This window comes from Mesoplodon densirostris, chromosome 8 (assembly GCF_025265405.1).
Source record: "Mesoplodon densirostris isolate mMesDen1 chromosome 8, mMesDen1 primary haplotype, whole genome shotgun sequence".
Lineage (NCBI taxonomy): Eukaryota > Metazoa > Chordata > Mammalia > Artiodactyla > Ziphiidae > Mesoplodon > Mesoplodon densirostris.
Genome location: NC_082668.1, coordinates 78656039 through 78676196, shown reverse-complemented (window position 1 = coordinate 78676196; position 20158 = coordinate 78656039). Strand labels below are relative to the sequence as shown.

The following is a 20158-nucleotide window of genomic DNA, read 5'->3' as shown; positions in this document are numbered from 1 at the left end:
TGTTCTTTCTGTCATGGAGGAAATACCTTTAAATGCTACTTCTTTATAAAGTCTTCCTTTCCAAAGCAAATAATTAAAAAGCTGCTTCATGGTGACTGAGTACAGCTGTTGTCACAGTTAGAAGGTTTTCACATTGCAGATTTGAAAATCAGACACTAACTTCTAGGTAATGCCAATGATTTTATTATGTAAAGAGTAAGGAATTTTACTTCAAAAAAAATATTTGTAGGGAATGTAGTTAATCCCATCCAGCTCAGACAGTATTTCTACATGACAGAATTATTAAACTTCTAAAGACATTTATGTTGGAAGCTCCAAGTTTGGAGCTCCTGAAATAGGATGCAGTGGGACTCCCCTCTGCATTACACCGTGAACGTGGGGCAGGGGGTGGAGAGGGGCCTGCTAGGCCTTGGCCTCCACAGAGAGAGACTGGAAGGGGCCCAAATAAATTCCTCTCATGGTCATTAGCCTGCCATTTCTCCTACTAAGCAATTCCAAAAGGAAATTCTCTTCACCTGCAAATGTATCAAAACCAGTAGAAACAGAACCCGGGCAGGGCACCCTGTGGCAGCCTGAGAAGGCTGTCTGGGCACATGGGAACACAAGCTTCCCTTCACGGCATCTGTTGGGCAAAAATATTTAGACTGAATAGAATCATCATGAAGGAAGTCACCTTGAATAGTAAGGGAGAGGCCCAGTTTTTAAGGATGGGTTAGCATTGTTAGAAATTTCCCCTAAATAAACTGTGCTAATACTGTACATGGAGCTCTGGTCTGAGCCCTGGATGGGAGCCTACAGCTTCTCCAAAGCTTGCCATGTCATGGCAGCTGTGTGCTCTTTACGTCAGCCCACCCCTAAACCTTTGCCACTCCAACCTGAGCTCCATGGGTTGATAAATCTCAAACAACTTAAAATGGAAAGCCTCTTCCTCCCTTCTCCAGGCCCTGTGTAATCCGGAACATGAATCTTAACCAGCCTGTTTTACAAGCAGCTGCAGGGCCTCCCAAAGCAGGAAGCCAAGGTATCTCACCTTCATCGGTGCCCACTGGGATCACTGTGTTCTTGAATATTTTACTGTTGAACAGTTAAGATGCCCAAAGGCTACACCTTATAAAAACAGACATGTTCGTCACTGCCCACCCCCAGCAATCACAGAACCACAACTGAGTCACAGATCCCTGCTCCCTGAAGAGGCAACGGAACTTGCGTACCCTGTACTGATTCAGGGGGAAGCTCGTCCCTCCTCTGGCCCTGCCACGCCCGCCTCTTCAGAGAGCTGTGGGTAAGTCTGCCTGGAGAGGAAATGCTTGTTTTTCCTTCTCCTCCCTACCACACCTCCAATGTGTCCCTTGGCAACAGGTTCTAATTCTGCAGGTCACTGAAGGAGAGAGAACAGAGAAACACTGTCACCAGCACAGGGTTTCCCTCTCGGCCACCTATGGTCCTCGCTCCCTGCAGGAGATCAGGTGACCGGGCACGAAGCACAGTCTCATGAAGCAGGGGGTCTTTGCTGAAAGAGGGACTTAGGAACCTCTTCCCGGTTCCTCCCACTTTCATCTCAATCGTTGCCATTTTTCCTGTTCAGCCGAGTTAAGGGAACATGTTGACTCAGCCAAGGAAGGAAGGACAGCCTCAATGACATGAAATGGGTCATTTAACTTTAACGACAAGACACAACTTAAAATACAGACGACATGAAAAGACTGGACAATGCCGACTTGGAATGGGAATCCCACATAGCTTCCTTAGAAACCAACTAAACCACTGCCTCCTGCAATGTAACTTGTTAAGTAGCCACAATTCTCTTTCCTTAATTTCTCATGCCTAACACCATGCTAGGAGCCCAGTAGATAGCCAGAATAAGATAAATAAGCCCCCCTAACTATGTGGAGACAGAAGTAAATAACAAAACAAAAATAAGTAAATTGAGGGGCTTCCCTGGTGGCGCAGTGGTTGAGAATCTGCCTGCCAATGCAGGGGACACAGGTTCGACCCCTGGTCTGGGAGGATCCCACATGTCGTGGAGCAACTGGGCCCGTGAGCCACAACTACTGAGCCTGCGCGTCTGGAGCCTGTGCTCCACAACACGAGAGGCTGCAATAGTGAGAGGCCCGCGCACCGCGATGAAGAGTGACCCCCCGCTTGCCGTGACTAGAGAAAGCCCTCGCACAGAAACGAAGACCCAACACAGCCAAAAATAAAATAAACAAAAAAAAATTAAAAAGAAAAAAATAAGTAAATTGAAACTATTGAGATGCTATGGAGAGCATGTAATAGGGGGACTAACTGGTCTGGGCTCAGCAGGGACTGTACTAAATCAAGTACTAAGTAAGAGCCTCAATACTCCTGCAGTTCAGTCGTTCATTGACAATGCAGAAAACCAACCAGCAACTTTTCTTTTCCCTCTTTAGAACACCTTTAAAATAGCAGCAATCTCTCAATGAGAGAAAGAGACAGAGAATGAATGAATGAATGAATGAGGGTAGTTTTCTGTCATTGAAAAGGTTTCCGTCAAAAGAAGAAACTGGCTTGGCCATAATCAGAGGCATGAGACGTCAATGCCAGAACACAGAATAAGAAGTAAAAGGCTCCAAAAAAGAATGAGAAGTAAAATAAGAATAAGAAGTAAAAGGTCCAAAAAAAAAAAAAATCTGTAGCACTAGCCAATTTCTTGAAGGAAGACAAACTGAGGAGGAGAGGACATTGCAGAAGAGCTAAGAATGCTGTAAAGAAAGTCATCTGGCTATCACAGAATTAATACCAGAGATCCTTCGGTGGTGGGCAGCTCAGAGAGACGGGGCATGAAAACAGAGGTAACACTGGGAAAAATTTGTTAGACAAAACAGCAGGTGGGGAAGCAGAGTGAGATGAGAAAGGGGAATTAGCAGAATAAGCTCTCTGGAAGGGCTTGAAGCTGAGTGAAAAGAATTCAGACCTGCTACAAAACCCACAACCCACCATTCACATGAAATGTCCAGAATGAGCTAGCCAGTCTGTAGAGACAGAAAGTCCATTACCAGTTGAGTAGGGCTGGGGTATGCGGGGAAACGAGGTGTGACTTCTAAGGGTACAGGGTTTCTTTTTGAAGTGGTAAAAATATTCTGAAATCAGATTGTGGTGATGGTTGCACAGTACTGAATAAACACAGACCACTCAATGGTTTAAATGGGTGAATATTATAGTAAGCAAATTATATCTCAATGAGACAATTCAAACAAAAATGAAACAAAAACCCATAGAAGATCCTGATCCAAGTGAAAACTGAGGGAAAAGACTGCCTTCCTCAAGCTGACGGGCCCCTCACAGAGCCCACAACCCAGTACTAGGCATCTCACAGATCTTCTGGGGCAATCGGCAAAATAAAACTGGATGAACCTGCAGAGCTTGGTTTTTCAAATTACACTTGAAAGAAATTGCAGGCGACTGGAGAAAACAAAGCTCAAATGTCATTGCATTTGGTTACATACATAAAACATAAAATATCCCTCAAAGACATGTGCATCACTTGGGCAACAGGGAGGGGCTGAGCTGTGCAGGAGAGCACTGGTGTCAGACAGCAGCACGGCCTCAGCGCACAAGAGACCTGAATAGCTCACCTGAAAGACACCAGGCTGCAGACTGGGACACACAGGCGCCCAGGCCCACCTGCAGAAATGCGAACGCACTCTGTCTGGGATGGGATGTAAAAACGAGGGCTCTTAAATTCCCTGGTTGATTCTGTTGTGAACATGGGACTAGAAACTACTGACCTAATCAGAAGCCTTACTTTTGATTTCCTTTGAGAAGGAAAGAAGTGTGCAAAGAATTCAATTAAATGTTGCTCAAGTCACCTAGTCAAGCAGCCTAAGAGTCAGGACTACACTCTGTGTCTCCAGACTCTCAGCTCAGCACAAGCACACCTACTTTGTGGGTATGCGCATGGGTGTGTGTGGGCAGTTAGGTTTCCTTAGAAAATCCTGGCCTCCAAACAGTGGTCAGATGCCATTATAAGAAACTAAAGAACAAACACCCAGAAATAAGTGGGGAGATCAGTGAGTGACCTTGAGACTGAGCTGGGAAGACTTCTCAATATGCAGGGATTTCCTTGCCCTATGGTGTGTCCTATCCAGACCCGATCCCCACCAAGTAGAATTACTCAGTGAGGAGGGAAGATTTTTGTAACTTCACAGGCCAGACCTGATCTGGAAAATTTTTTACCAAATGAACCCGGGGTTATAAAATAAACACCAAGGAATGTAAAAGCCAATGCTTCGTCCTCTCAGCTGTCCACGGAGCGGGTGCTATCTGCAAAGGACAGGGCAGGCCCCGGAGGGCTGACCTTCACAAACCACGCATGCTAAAACCCTCTTAAGAAGTGCCTGGTGAATGCTCTGGCTGAAATGCATGGAGCCAGCACATGACCGAGGAGTGAGCTTCTTACCTATAATTCCACTGTCCTTGCTTTCCAGGGTGGAACTGGGGCTGCTAATGGTCTCACAGGGACTTTTGTTGGCTGCCGTCTTGCTGACACAGCTATTCAAGGTTGAGCAGGGGCTATCGGTGCTAGGAGACGCGGTACTGCTTGTAAGTGTGGAGCAAGGGCTGATGCCTTGGCTCAGAGCTGTGCACTGTAAGATGAAGGGAAGGAGGAGTTAGCGCAGCTACACATCCCTTTGTTTTTGATGCTAAAACAATGAAACTACAAACCGGAAAATGGAAAACAGTTTTGTTTTGTTTTGTTCTTCAAATCTAGGGATCTTAATACATACGGTCTTCCAAAATTTAAAAGAGAAATCTCCTAGTTCTGTTCCCCCCCCACCTTGCCATCTTCTTTTTTCTTAAAAGGGCAGTCTTAGAAATAATTTAGTGGGAATGTACATTTAGTAAAGCAGAAATAGCAAACAGGCAGACTTCCTTTTCATTTAACGTCTGCAGAAGACAAATGGGTTCTTTGACCTCTGTGCGTTAAATCTGGGAACTCTGTTTTTGTAATGTTTCACAAGCACTGCAACCTGATTCAGTTCCTGAAGATTTATGGGCTCTGCGCTCAGGGGAAGGAGACGGGGGGCCACTGCGATCTCAATCAATGCATGACGCCCTCACTGAGACCCTCGCCGTGGGGGCAGAAGCTCCGGCCCCTCGTTGCTATTCAGACATACACTTCTCAGCTCGGATGTGGCAGGCCGCTGTTCCCTAGGAAGGGGAGTGCTCTTCCGTAGATGGACCATTTGATCTCATTTTATTTTGGCTCTATTCATCTCCTATAAATCTTTTCCTCACCCCACTGACCCTCCAACCTTTCAACGAATAAAAATGCGCAGGAAAGCGTATACCAAAGCAGCCAGATGAGAAGAACGGTGCTATAGAGATAAAAGTAGTGTCATTACTAAGGAATTCTCTCAGCCGCTATAATTCATTCCGCTACCCTTCTCTGGGTGGTGATCAGAAGGTTAATGTGGACATTTTCGTAAGTTCTACACCCTTCTGCTTCTCCTCACCGCCCCAACCTCAACTACAAAGCTTCACAAACACACTGTTGAAATGAATTTCAATACACAGCAGCCCAGACTCATTTGGCCCGAACAATGACCTCCCCACTCAGGGAGGGGGGAAGACGGTCATGCCTTCATTCATCCTCTGAGCAGGACATGCAGTGCCTTCCTCGGACATTACCATGGTTTCGTTTTTTTCTTCAATGGTGATGTGTGTGGAACTTGGGATCCCTTCTCCCAGTAAAAATCCCAGCCTTGTCAACAGTTCTTGAGCCGCTGGCGAACAGCTCGGTTCATTATCGGCCTTTGCTTCTGGAACAAAGAAAGAAAACAATGAAAGACGCCCCTCTCAGGAATTTCAGTATCTGCATCTGGAGGAGTTGGCATTACAGCTGCTTGTCTGGTGCTTTTGCATATTTTTATAAAACGCACAAAGTTTGACAATGTTGCCTGTCCGCCAGCAATACATTCTAATTAAGAGACTGTGACAGGTTAAGCAAACAGTAAAAGAGAAACTCCAAGTGCAAAGGGTGAAATTGTTGACCTGAATCAGAAGACACGGTGTCATTTTCTGATGGCAATTCCTATTTCCATGTCATGAAAAATGGGTACTTCAGACACCAAAGGCAGAAAAAGGCCTACTCCTCATCTTACTCTTGAAGAGCACAGTGTGTCCAATGCCAACAGGAGGCTGAAATAAAGTAAAATCCAAGTGGCATGCTGCCAGAGCTATTAGATGCGGGGGGAAAATGTAAGCTCTCATGTAACAAGAAAGAGGCATGACCACTTCAGTGGAAACTTCCTGTGCACACCCCCTAGGAGTGAAAGTCAAAACCAGGATTCCAACCCAAGGGTCAATCATCAGGGATCCATGTTGAAACAAAGATCTTAAGTCCCAATGAACTGTGTCCCAAGAGACAGGACCCAGTAGTACACCCTACTGTCCATGGGGAGACGCAGAAAAATCGGTTGTGTTCTCAGCACACTCCACAGTAAGGTTGGAAGCACGTTCTACCTGAAGGTCACAGGGCATGTTTGCATGCCCTAAGGCTGGTCATCTTGCTTTGTGCACTCAAGAGAATTTTATTGTTGGACTTGACTTAAATGTTGAGCTGTAGGTTAACCTTGTATCCAAAGCCTAAGGGAACTTAATTTTGGTGGACAAAATGATATTCGCATCATTCTAACAGCTCTCTTACAGTTTTAAGTCAGCATCCATCAGGGAATGAAATAACGTATAAAGTTAACTGTGCCTACAAAAGTTAGAACTTAAGAACAACATACAACCCATAATAGTCATTCATCTTAACGTTTTGTTGTTTTTTGTTAATTGTCTAGGTACCTAGATCCATACATTCATGAACAATTTTCCCTGGATGGGGAAATCTGCAGATAATAGGTAATAGGTCATAGAAAAATAAAATGAGGAAAGAACAAATTCGAGATATTACTTCTGAGCTACAACAGCAGCATCAAAGTTCAATGCTAACTTTGCTTTTTGTAAGGAACTACAAAAATCAACATAAGCAGAGCTGGGAAGACCATCTGTATTATCCTCACCCACATTATCAGTTTTGCTAAGTCATGCTCCCAGGATGGCAGCTATAAGGGGAACTAGGCTGACTGTATCTTCAAGGAAGGAAAAGTGCCCCAACCCCTTGCTTGTTCTCAAAAGCTCCCAATGTTCAGGGTGAGAAGAAGAGCTATTTCCCAGCTTGGATATTTTTCAGCTGCTCTAGAATACTGCAGAGATAAAATAACCAAGGCTTGCTTGTTGTGGGTTAAAAGAGCCCTGATGTTTCTGGATCATTTGAGATAAACCCATAACATGAAGGAGCAGTGGCCCCAAGCCAATGACAGGGGTAAGGGAGCCACCCCAGGGCAGGTCAACCACACCCTCAAAGCCACTCTACAGAAGGTCCCTTCCCACCAGAGATCTCCAACCACATTTTGACTCTTAAGGTACATGGGCACTGGGGAAAGGAAACCAGGAACCGAACCAAATCAGCGTGACCCAGGCACACCCAAGGGCTGGACCACTTCAGAACAGGATCAGTGCCACCCTCCCTTGCCCCAAGGCTCAGGCAGGGCAGCTACTTTATCTTAGGTGTGACAGCTGGACCGGAGGGAGAGAACAGGATGCAGCTGGAAAGGGGAAGAAGTGGGTGAGGGGCCAGAACTCAGCACTTTCCCTACTCCACACCCCCCTTTCTTCTCAAAACAATCTCTACACTGCTTCCCAATTGTGACCTGCCCCAGAATGTCTAGCTTCTGGTTCAACCTGAAATACTCTGGGGAAAGAGCCAAAAACTACTCCCATTTGGCAGCTGCTGTCACGAAATTTACCCTGACTACCAACAGGGCCACAACCAATGGCTCACTCTGAGACCCACATCCTGTGTAGGTCCTGGGTGGGAGGGGGGCCGGAGGCAGCAGATTCGCCCCAGATGGTCAAGGTTTTCATTAAAAAAAATAATAATTTTATATACGTATATCATTGTGTATATATATATATATATATATACACACACACACACATATATATGTGTGTGTGTGTGTGTATATATAAATTCAAAGACAACTAGTCCTCTAAACCTCCCCCCTTCAGACAAGTTGGGGAGCAGTGGCCATTCCAGTCTCCTGAAGAGACAAGAGATGCCCAAATTCATCATTAACTTGTTCTCTTAACTGTTCAATTTGGTCTTTGTTGGCTACCAACGTTCGAAAAATCTACCCAGGTTTGGGAGGAATGAACAGATGTTCTTTACCGCAGTTCTGGCATCCATTAAGCCACTACAATTTTCTTTCTCCCAGAAGTTTCCCAACTGTCTTTTCATATTACTCTTTCTACTAAAATGTCATCCTAGTGACCTTCCCCTCAGAAGTCCCCTTTGGTCTGAATTCCTTAATCCACGTCAAGCTGTCCGCATCTTTCCTTCCCTAATGCACAGAGTGTCTCTCGCTGAACTTTTCATTCTGGCAGAAGGACCCCTGGCTGAAGTGTGACAGTACCGTTTTGGGGGAGATGAGTTGCCTGGGAAGACACACTGATACCCTCAACTGTGAAATGGAAATATATTTGTCCTTCCATAGTCAATTACCAAATACTGAGATTTGAACAGTCAGATAGGATTTTCTTGGAGCTAATGATTCCAAAACGACTCCCAAACTAAAATTCAATGGGATACTCTATACAGTCTATTTTCATTTGTGGAGTTAATATTAAATCATTCATCAATAATGGGTGTACCTTACCCCACAGCAGTGGGATAAGGGCTGGAGAGAAAGACCTCATCTCATAGCAATGCTTTAACATCTCATAGATTTAAGTATCCAAAGAACTTATGATGACTGTAGCTGGAGGTGAGAGAGTATCTGGCCTCACACTCCCTAGGAACCCGTTAGGTAAGTGGAGAGCGATATTCCTCCCAATAATGTTCTCATGAAATCTTCACTATTACACCACTGTGGAATAATCACATGGATTTGGCAAAGGGAATTTCTTTGATCACTCCCTGCCTGGCTCTTTTTACCTATTCACATCTGTTAGATCACATCTGGGGTGCCAACATCCAGGTACGGTCCACAAGGTAACTGGCTCCATCCTAACTTCAAACCTATTTGTCCCCTTAGTAACTATCCCCTCACCCTCCCCCACTACAGGCTCAGAGGAAAAGACATCCCCACACTAAAGCCATTCTGGAACCCTTACAGCGTGAGCTTCTCTAAACCTCAATTTCCTCATCAGGGAAGTGGCCATCACCTACTTCTTATAGATTGTGAAGCTCAAAACAAATGTGAGAAACATCTTATAAGCTGAATATCTTCGAGATAAAACACTGTATCAAAGTTGGTCATTATTTCTACCAATTTTAACACTGAGAGCCCACTTTCTCACTATTACTTCATTTTCTGTTTTCATGGCTTCCTTTCTATATTTAATGTGCATATATTTCTCTTACCGAAAAAAAAAACAGTTTTCTGTTCAGAATTTTTCTGCCTTAACTTTTTCTGAAATCACTATTCCTTCAAGACAACAAATCCCCTCCTGCTATCAAACTGCTCCAACTTGGCCCACACTTAACTGCTTTCATTTCCCATATAATCATTCTGCCTTCTTTAAAGCCAGACGCTATTAGAACCTTGGAAGTGCCTGGGGATTACCAATGATAATGCCATCAAGCAGAAACTAACACACCATTGTAAAGCAATTATACTCCAATAAAGATGTAAAAATAAATAAATAAATAAATAAATAAATAAATAAAATAAAATAAAAATAAAAAAGAGAAGCCTTTTCTCCACTCTCATCCTCCTCAAACTCAACAGAGCGCTGGGCATTGTTGATGACGCTTGGCTATTCACTAGCACGTAACCGTGAACCACTGACTTAACATCAGCTTCCAAGACAGTACTTCCGAATCAAGTCTGTTAAGTGAGACACAGCCTTGATTGATGTTAAATCCCTTCCTCTGCCTCTACCTGTCTAGGACCTGCTTCTTGCTAAACCTCTTGCCTTCCTTGCCTTCTACTCCACAAACATTTTCCTGTTTCTTTCTGCTTACTCCTTCTCCTAAGGCATCGCCATTCCCTCCTCCTTCAATTTCCCAAAATACTATTTACAGAGGTGCATCTATCCATGAACCTGATCTGGTTCTGTCAATAACTGGTTTCTAGTCTGGAATACCAAAAGGTAGTTACCATATAAGTTATCTTTAGGCTTTTCATCTCATGCATTCCATACTGAAATTGTTACCAAATCTTACCATTTCCTGTTTCAAAATGTTTCCTGAATTCGCCTTTTTCTCTTGTCACACTGCCACTTTAAGTCCTCATCCTCTCCAGTCTAGATAACTATTAGTCTGTGAATCAATTTTCTCACCTATTTTTATTGTCTCCCTCTCTTTTCCTTCCTCTAAGCCAGTGGTTCTCAAATTTTTTAGTATCAGAGCTCACTGTTAAAAATTAAGAACTCCAAAGAGCTTGGGCTTATATGGGTTATGTCTATTGATATTTAGCATGTTTGAAATTAAAACTAAGAATGTTAAGATCTATGTTAATCCATTTTAGGTTAATAACAATTACACTAACAAATAACATTTTTAATAATAACCGTATTTTAATTTAAAAAGTTAAGAATGGTATTGTTTTACATTTTTGCAAATTCTTTTTAATGTCTGATTTAATAGAAGACAGTTGGATTCTAATGTCTACTTCTGCATTCAATCTGTTGTGATAGGTTCTATGGGTTGAAGCATGTGAAGAATTGTGGCTTTAGAGAGCAATGTATTGAATAGTTGGGAAAGGGAGGAACCTTTCCAGTTAATTACATATATTCTTCTGTGACACCTCCCTGAAACTTGACAAGTAGCAATTTCTTAAAGGTTAGTTCCAATGTTGATCTGAATCTGAATCAGTGAACTTTCTGTACTCTGTTACAGTAAAATCCAATGGTCTGTTTTATGCTTCAAATGGATTTTACCCATGCAAGATTTTGTAACGTCATGCACTGGGTCATTTGGAAAATACTGGTTTTGCAGATCTTTCAAGTGTTGACACATTTTATTATACAACACCAAAATATCACATTCATTAACATCACCACAGATCTCAATAGAAAAGTCTTGGGAAGCCATCAAGCTCTTTGTGACACATGCAAATTCCCCCAAACCTAATTTTCATTCGAAAGGTCAAATTGTATCATTGGCAACTAATCCCTGTCAGGATTGTTTGTTTGTTTGTTTGTTTAATTGAAGTGATGTGTTCATTTTGTTCCTTTTCGAGAAAATATATGTCCAAATACCCAATTATGAATAACCCTGATTTGTCAGTTGTACTTTCAAGTAAAAATGATGTTCTTTTTTTTTTTTTTTTAAGAAAGGCTAGTTCAGCTTGCAATTCAAACAATCACACAGGTGCTTTTCCTTGAGACAGCCATCATACTTCAGCACACAGTGGACGTGCTTTCTGCGGACTTCCCATTTCATCACCCAGAATATTAAAAAGATGGGTATTCAAGGGTCAAGACTCAAAATTCATTATTTTTAGGGCTTCATCAAGGACATTTTCCAGTGAATTATTATTTCTGATGCAAGTGGGTGTTGGTAAAAAAAAAATACATGTAGCCCTAGAATAGCAGGAGCCCCTACTCTGACGTGTATTAAGGCATCAGAAGTCTTACCAACAATTGCCCTCGCACCATCACTGCAACTGTCAATGCAAAAGAAATGGAAATATCTTAGTGTTATTATGCAAAGAGCTGTGACTTCACAGACCCTCTGCAAGGGTCTTAGGGATGCCTAGAAGTCCATGTCCCACTCCTGTAGAACCTTTAAGTCTTCAATTGTACTAAATTCTTTTTCATAAAAATAATAAATAAAACCATAGTCGCAGACTCCCTTCACCCTACTAACTGATCTCTCATCTTCCCTTACTTGCTCAGCTTCTTAGGGGTAAAAGAGAGGTGGTTTATCCTCACCAATTAATTCCATTTCCTTATCACATACCTACAACTTAAACGCATTCACCTTCACAAGCCTCCTAAAACAGCCCTATTAGGCACAGTAACTTTCTTTTCATGGCCCATCTCCTCTTTTGATTTTCCTGTAAAGTTTTGACCTTGGCAGATACTCTGCTCTCGAAGGAAAAAAGTGGCAACTGTCACATCAGACACTCAGAGGGGAAACCCATGGATACTGTGTGGTCTTGTGGGTTCTTCTACCCTTTTGCTGGTGCTTCTTCTACCTTATTCACAGCTCAAGGATAAAATACCAAAGGTTTTCAGGTCTCTTCTCTCAATGACCTTTTCCCTAGTGTAATGCACCTAATCTCATCACGTTCCCTCTAAGTAAAAGGCTGCCCAGTTTACCTCCTGAGCTCTTTCTTAAGCCCCAGTTTGATTTTTCCAACTGTTCATTGGACACTTTTGCCTAGATGTTCCCAGACCTCAAACTCAACAATGCCTGAAACTGAACTCAAACCAAAATGGACAGGTCCCCCTCTCCTAGTGTCTGGTTAATGTAGTCTCAAAACCCTGATGTCATCATCTTTGTCTCTTACGGCTTCCAGATCCTTGCAATTCCTCAGGAATCTTCCTGTATCACTTTTTTCCTGATCCTGTTCTTTTTTTTTTTTTTTTGCAGTATGCGGGCCTTTCACTGTTGTGGCCTCTCCCGTTGCAGAGCACAGGCTCCAGATGCACAGCCTCAGCGGCCATGGCTCACGGGCCCAGCCGCTCCGCGGCAGGTGGGATCTTCCCGGACCGGGGCATGAACCCGTGTCCCCTGCATCGGCAGGCGGACTCTCAACCACTGCACCACCAGAGAAGCCCCGTTTCGTCGTATTTTGAGACTTCACCAAGCAATGACTCATAAGACTAAAACTTTCTCACCCCTCCCCATCAAAGCTTGCTCAAGTAGCTAATGACAGATTGAAGCGAACCTAAATGGATTATGGTTGCCCCTAATTCCAAGAAACATAGCTGTGAATCCTATTATAATCTAATAACCCTCCCTAATTTATCTAGTTTTTTATTTTCCCTTAAGGCAGAGGTATTGTTTTGTGGGTGACATTTTCCCCTTAAACAATATGTTGGTTTAGCAATAGGAAGCTTATTTGTGAAGAACTTACTCTATATGACACATAGCTTATTAGGATCATTTGACAGGAAAAAGGGGATTGTATTTTGTTTGAGGACCTCATTAAGTCACTCTTTTTGTCAGAGTAGAAAGTGCTGTTTTTCCAAAATATTTAAAAATACTGAATAAAGTAGAATCTCTTTCCATAAAGGTGTTTCCAGATTAATGTAAACTTTAATAAACAGCTTCTTTGCTTATAATAAAAATGTTCATCTGCCCATATCATATATCCCACTACCCAGATGGCTAAAATAAGCAGATTTCACATAAATACAACTACTTATAAGTTAATGGATAAATTCAGAGTGCTCATTGGTTTTGTTTTACTTTGATTTAAATTTCAGAGAGCTAAGAGTCAAGAATTTATGGAGCAACATAACCATAAAGTGAGGCAGCTTAGTCTGGAAAGGGTATTTCAAACATCTAGGAATAACTTGATATTTCACGAGTCTATGGGAATTTCAAAAGCATTTCATGAGGGGCTGTTGTCAATAGTTTGTTGGTCTGGGGATTACTGAAATGCTATTATTGACAGCATCCAGAAAAGTGTCTTAGAGACTTTTTAAAAAAGCCCAAAGGAAATATGGAAAGTATAAGCCCAAATTTTTAATTAAAACTTAAGTAATGCTGCTACTATGAAACCCTAGAAACTAGGATTTAGTCCATCATGCATGCATCTGTACATGCTTGGGTTAATACTCAAACTCAATTAGTTTTAGTTTGCTCCAGCCTCGCCTTTAGATTCAGTGACCTGGACATAAAATTTGTACTTTAATATGGCAAACTTAATTAACCCCATTGAAATGTAAAGGATTCCATGGGGATTACAAAACACACCATCGTTTACTAATCATCAAGTTAAATTTTGTTAGGCAAACACCTCTTCATCAACCAACCGATAACTCTCCTGGGGCTTCCACCGGCTTCGTGGCTAGCCACGAAAGACCATGTGCCCACAAGCATGAACTACGCCCCTTTCCCCAACGCCCAAAAAAGGGGAAATGTACCCTTCTTCTTAACTCTAGGTGAAACTTCTGGAAACTCCTGGTGTGTATTTGCAGCCCGGGTATGTCATAATTTCAGTCCCCATGGAGACTGATGACGCTGAATCCAGGAGTTAGGGTCTCGAGAGTAAGCACATCTGCAGACTGCAGGCTACACCAACAATATCAATCACTCTGCTTGAATTTAGCTCAGCTGGCAGCCAAGCATAAGAATACCTCCTCCCCTAAGAAAGCCAATTCTGCCTTGGGCAAGGGGAGAAAAGTTGACAGCGGGAACTATTTTATAACCTCTTTTCTTTGCCCAATAAAAGTCCCAAATTTGTCCTCATTCTTACCCCAGGGGGAGCCCTAAACCCTAGACAGGATGTCAACAGGACTCCTGGCCACCGAGGAAGGCGTCACATAATGGAGTCCACACCAGTCAAATGCCAGGGGCATAACCAACCAGGACTCCAAAGGCAGGTGGGGATGAGGGCAAAGGGGGGCAGGCTTATTCTGAAATGGGCAGACAGCTCAGTAAATTCAGATTATTGATATTCACTTCAGAGGAACAGGTTTTCACTTTCTTTTTGACACCCAGAATAGAAATGAGCGAGAAGATTGACCCACAGACACCTTGCACATGTGAATTCACAACCAGGAGGGTCCTCGTGTCTGCAGGGTTTCCGGCTATCCTGACCAGACAGCACTGTGGACCCTCCCCTCTGCACCACCACACACCTGGTGCCCTGCCCCTCCTCAGCACAAATCCTAGTGAGAACCTCTTACCTAAACCAAACGGCTGGGTGCCTGGACAGAACGAAAAAGAGTGGCATTTCTCATGCCAAGATGCAGGCAACAGCATCTCTTCCCTGCCCAGAATGCTCAGCTCCTGGTCCCATCTCGACCCCTGCCCACTCCAAACCCCTCTTCTTGATTTTCATCTTCTGTCAACCCCTCACACTCAGCTCTTTTTTAGTTTTATTTTCACCACCACCACTAACACCCCACTCCATGTTCCTACTATGTCCTATACTTCGTATCCACTCCCTCCTATGCCTCAGCAGAAACATGAAATGCACATACAGTGGTAGAACATAAAGAAGCTATATCCCTCTCCACCCACAATTAGGGAGAGGAGGATGCCAGGTCTTCCAAGGTGGAAATATGGGTGAGTTTTCTCTTTCAGCATTACTACATAAACTTGTGTCCATATTGGGGGTACAACAGGCTTCTCTACATATGCCAGGATTCTTAACCATGTGTTTCTGCAGGAAAACAGGATGTACGTTCAAAACACATAAATTAAAGACCTTAGAGTTGTGAGTTGGGGACACAACCCCCCACCCCAGAGAAAGAAACAAACAGGTACATTCTGGAATCGATTAAAAAAAATAAAGAACTATTAATACATCTACGAAATGCTAGAGTATGTAACGTCTGTTACATGTATTTCCAGATATAGGGAAAAAGGCAAAATATAAAGTGTCTTCATGAAAAGTTTCAATCAATTTGGATATTTTTTTGCCTCTACTTCAACATTCTCTAAAGAAAAACTTTTGATGTTTAAAAAAAAAATAAGCAGCTTTCAAAAGCTACCAAATGCTTCTAAGAAAGCTAGTTATTATAAGCTTTGTCTAGCTACAGTTTCAGCTTTTCAGCCAAAGCCTGCTGTTGAATATTCTAAAACGACGGAGCACTAAAAAAACAAAACAAAACAAAATCTTGGAAGCAGTCTACTGGCTGGCTTTTCATGTCCCCCCGAACCAGGAAGGTCAAAATTGACAGGAAGTTAAGTCTCAACCTGTAAACAATGCATATGCACCCACTCAACTATTCCTACACTGTGTACATAATCCCAAGAATTTACATTAACTAAACAGATCTCTATAACTGCCCAAGGAAAACCACCTCCCAGATACATTCAGTTTAGCAAAGCATTCCTGCAAGAGGCACTCAAGTTTCATTCAGAAGTGGAGTGTCATGGTGTAAAATCTTTAAGGGGGAAAATCATTGAAAATATATTCTTACCATTTTCACTGGGCTCTGTTGGCTTGGGCACGTCTCGGAACGGGATTATGACTGTATCTCCAGGCACTCTGGGGCTTTCCACATACTTGGGCTTCCTGACAGGACCTGCAGCGGGAAAGATCTGAGTGTGGCTAATTTTTTCCAGCTGCAAACAAAGCTTCAGAATGTACAGTGTGTGTCCTCACCAGGACCCAGATAGGCCTAAAGGAAGAGCCGGCCCCTTCCCCTCCCTTGAACACACACACTGTCATTTCAGTACAGATGTAAGAACGTCCAGTCTGGGCTGCCAAAGAAAGGGCTATAAAAGCTCAGCTTGGAGAATATAAACTCTGACAAAAACAAAAGCTGCTCTTTTGCTGTGCAGTCTCTACAGCTGTCTTTGGTGTATGTCACATAAGTGATTTTGACATGTCCAGACCTGGACGGCTTGTGGCAAAGGGTTTTTTATTTGGAATTTTTCCTCTAACTGGGACCAAGATGATCAGGTTGCTGGTATCTCCCAAGTCAGGAGGCAAGGATTACAAACAACCAGGCTACAACATCAGTATGCTCTGCGCGGCCACAGACCGCAGGCATTTTATCAGCCTGGTGACGCAAAGCAATTGTGTGGGGCAGGGAAGCCGGCTGGTTTCTTAGTAGCTGACACAGCTATCTTCGGAAAGGCAGAACAGGCAGTCCGGCATACGATTCGGGGACACAAGAGAGCCTGAGAATCATCTCTCTCACCTCCCCTTCATCCTCAACTTATCATCAGAAAATCTGGAATTCTGAATTAGAACGAATGGAACCCTCACACGTTGCTGGTGGCAATGCACACATGCAGCCACTTTGGAAAACAGCTGGGTGGTTCCCCAGAAGTTTACACATATAGAGTTATCATATGGCCCAACAAATCCACTTCTATGTAAATGTATGTTCAGACAGAAATCTGTACATGAATGCTTGTAGCAGCATTATTCATAATAGCCAAATGTCCATCAACTGACAACAAAATGTGATATATTCATACAATGTAACATTACTGGGCAATAAAAAGAAATGAAGTACTTATTCATGCTACAACATGGACAACGCCTGAAAATATTTTGATAAGTAAAAGAAGCCAGGGACTTCCCAGGTGGTCCAGTAGCTAAGACTCTGTGCTTCCAATGCAGGGGACGTGGGTCCGATCCCTGGTCACGAGGGAACTGAGATCCCACATGCCACGCGTTGCAGCCAAAAAAAAAATAAAGTAAAAAATTAAGTAAAAGAAGCCAGTCCTCAAAGACCACATGTTATGTGACTCCATTCATATGGAATATCTAGAATAGGCAAATTTATAGAAACAAAGTATGAATGGTTGCCAGGGACTGGAGGATGTGCGGGCTTGTGGGGTGATGATGGCTAAGGGGTCTGTGGTGATAAAAATGGACTAAAATTAGGTTGTGCTGATGGTTGCAAAAACTTGTGAATATACTAAAAACTGCTGCAGTGTACACTTCAAATGAGTGAACTGTATGGTATGTGAATCATATCTAAATAAAGCTGCTTAAAAAAAAAAAGACTGCCTATTCTGTCTGGTCCTTTCAAACAGCCCATTACATTTTGGTCCAGAATCATCCACTTGACTCTTATTTTCCTTGGTTGCCTTATACTTAAAGTGTGCTTTTAACAATGCCACAGAGACAGGCAACATTTCACATCAGTAAGAGAAAGGGTGGAGGAAGAGTGCCAGACAGTGGTTCACAGATCTCCCTCCTGTTCAACCCTGAGCCACAGCCCTGCCCCTCCCAGGTCCTCAGCTCCATCACTGCACACTGACGGGGTAAGTCAGGTGGATTCTGAGCATCCTTCTGTGTCAAACATCTTATGCATCTGAGAAATTCTGTTCAGAATGTGGTTTACGGTGAAAGTGCTGCCACCTAAAGGTTTACTGCAAAAGCATCTACACTACTATAAAAACACTCTAATAATTCCCAGCCAGTTATAATGTACCACATCTGAAAATAGGCTGCATTATCAAAGAAGCTTATAGAGCTTGACAGATAGGGGTATTATTTCAGACTTTAGAAATCATGGTTCTAAAATGGTTAATGTAGTATTTAACCATATGGTTGTCTTCATAATTGCTTTAACCCTGTCAGAAAGGGAATGTTTTTAAAGGTTAAAGTGGAATGGTTTGGGGGGGGAGGGGTGGAGAGAAGGAAAATTAAGTGGAAAATGTAAGCTATACAACAGTACACAAAATACAATTGAGATTTCATCAAAAATACACACTTATCCATATATAAATATGCATGAAGGGAAAGACTGGGGGGCAAGGGGAAACAATGATATTTGCTGTGAAGGACACAGCAACTTGGAAGAAGAGCCTGAACAGGGCAGGCAGGAATGGACAAATACGAGAACCGTTCCACACTCTTGGTTCCCAACCTACTCCCTATGGTAAAAGAGATCAAGGGCAGGGGGCTTCCCTGGTGGCGCAGTGGTTGAGAGTCTGCCTGCCGATGCAGGGGACGTGGGTTCACGCCCCGGTCCGGGAAGATCCCACATGCCGCGGAGCGGCTGGGCCCGTGAGCCATGGCCGCTGAGCCTGCATGTCCGGAGCCTGTGCTCCGCAATGGGAGAGGCCACAACAGTGAGAGGCCCGCGTAGCACAAAAAAAAAAGAGATCAAGGGCATCTTTTTCTCATCATCTGCTCTCCTCCATTTAAAGAACTCAAGGGAGCTAAAGCCTTTTATTATTATCGTCCAATGATTCACATTGCCCCAACCAGCAACCATGCACCACTCATGAAGTACCTGTAAGATTCTGTTCACCTTAACTCCTCAGCGTATAGTAATAACCAATCTAAATAGATCTACTTCCAGGCAATCTACCTACGCCACACATCCTTCAAAGATGTTCTCTAATAATAAGCACTCTCTTCAAATGGGGGCTATTTCACATGGATGTACAGCTGTTGTTAGGAATGGTTAGAATGTGAACCTCAATGTCACCCAGAGCCTTCAGAAAGCATCTATGCCCATCTGTTTGTCTGTAACTGTGTTCTACTCAGAGGCCAACCCCTCACTGTAAGAAATACTCAACACTAAGGAGACAGTGTTAAGAGTAGAGCCTCTAGAATGGATAAAGAAGATGTGGTACATACACACGATGGAATATTACTCAGCCATAAAAAAGAATGAACTAATGCCATTTGCATTACATGGATGCCATGGATGCCATGCATTACAAGGTCCACATGGATGGACCTAGAGATTGACATACTGAGTGAAGTAAGTCAGACAGAAAAAGACAAATATCACGATATTGCTTAAATGTGGAATCTAAAAAATGGTACAAATGAACTTATTTACAAAACAGAAATAGAGTCACAGATGTAGAAAACAAACTTATGGTTACCAAGAGGTAAGGGGGCGAGGGATAAATTGGGAGATTAGGATTGACATATACACACTACTATACATAAAACAGACAACTAGTAAGAACCTACAGTATAGCACAGGGAACTCTACTCAGTACTCTGTAATGACCCACATGGGAAAAGAATCTAAGAAAGAGTGGATATATGTGTATGTGTAACTGATTCACTTTGCTGTACATACAGCAGAAACTAACACAACATTGTAACTATACAATGTTGTATACAACTATACTACAATAAAAATTAATTTAAAAAAAAAGAGCAGAACTTCTAGACCTGGGCAGACCTAGGTTCAAATACAGTCTCCCTCCCTCTCCAGTTCGGACCTCAGTACCTCCCAGAGCTAAACGATGAATGAGGGAGAGTTCAGCTCTAAGGGGAAAATCCTGAAAGCAGAGGGCAGGTCTCTCAGGTTCCCACACTTGGCACAGTGCCTGGCATAGCAACCTGTGAGGCTGGAGACAAAAGGAGACCTAGAACGTAACAAAGTAAATACAACTGTATTCAGTGACCACACAAGGCTAAGCACTTACATACATTAATTCATTCGATCCAAATAACTTTGGGAGAAAAGCACTATTTCCCCCATTTCTAGGTCAGGAAGCTGAGGCTCAAATCAGTGGAACAAT

General features: G+C 42.9%; 1 protein-coding gene across 5 annotated transcripts in view; it reads right to left on the bottom strand.

The window, feature by feature from the left end:
* The window catches only part of TANC1 (tetratricopeptide repeat, ankyrin repeat and coiled-coil containing 1), a 238992-nt gene that overhangs the window by 77929 nt on the left and 140905 nt on the right, over nt 1-20158 (bottom strand). For 4 of the 5 annotated variants that reach the window (XM_060106241.1, XM_060106238.1, XM_060106236.1 and 1 more), the window contains exons 4-6: nt 16123-16227; nt 5653-5783; nt 4421-4607 (exon numbers count right to left, since the gene is read on the bottom strand). In XM_060106241.1, coding sequence (XP_059962224.1) covers nt 4421-4607; nt 5653-5783; nt 16123-16227 — 423 coding nt within the window. The remainder of the gene's footprint in view (nt 1-4420; nt 4608-5652; nt 5784-16122; nt 16228-20158) is intronic. The other variant, XM_060106239.1, reaches the window with a different exon arrangement.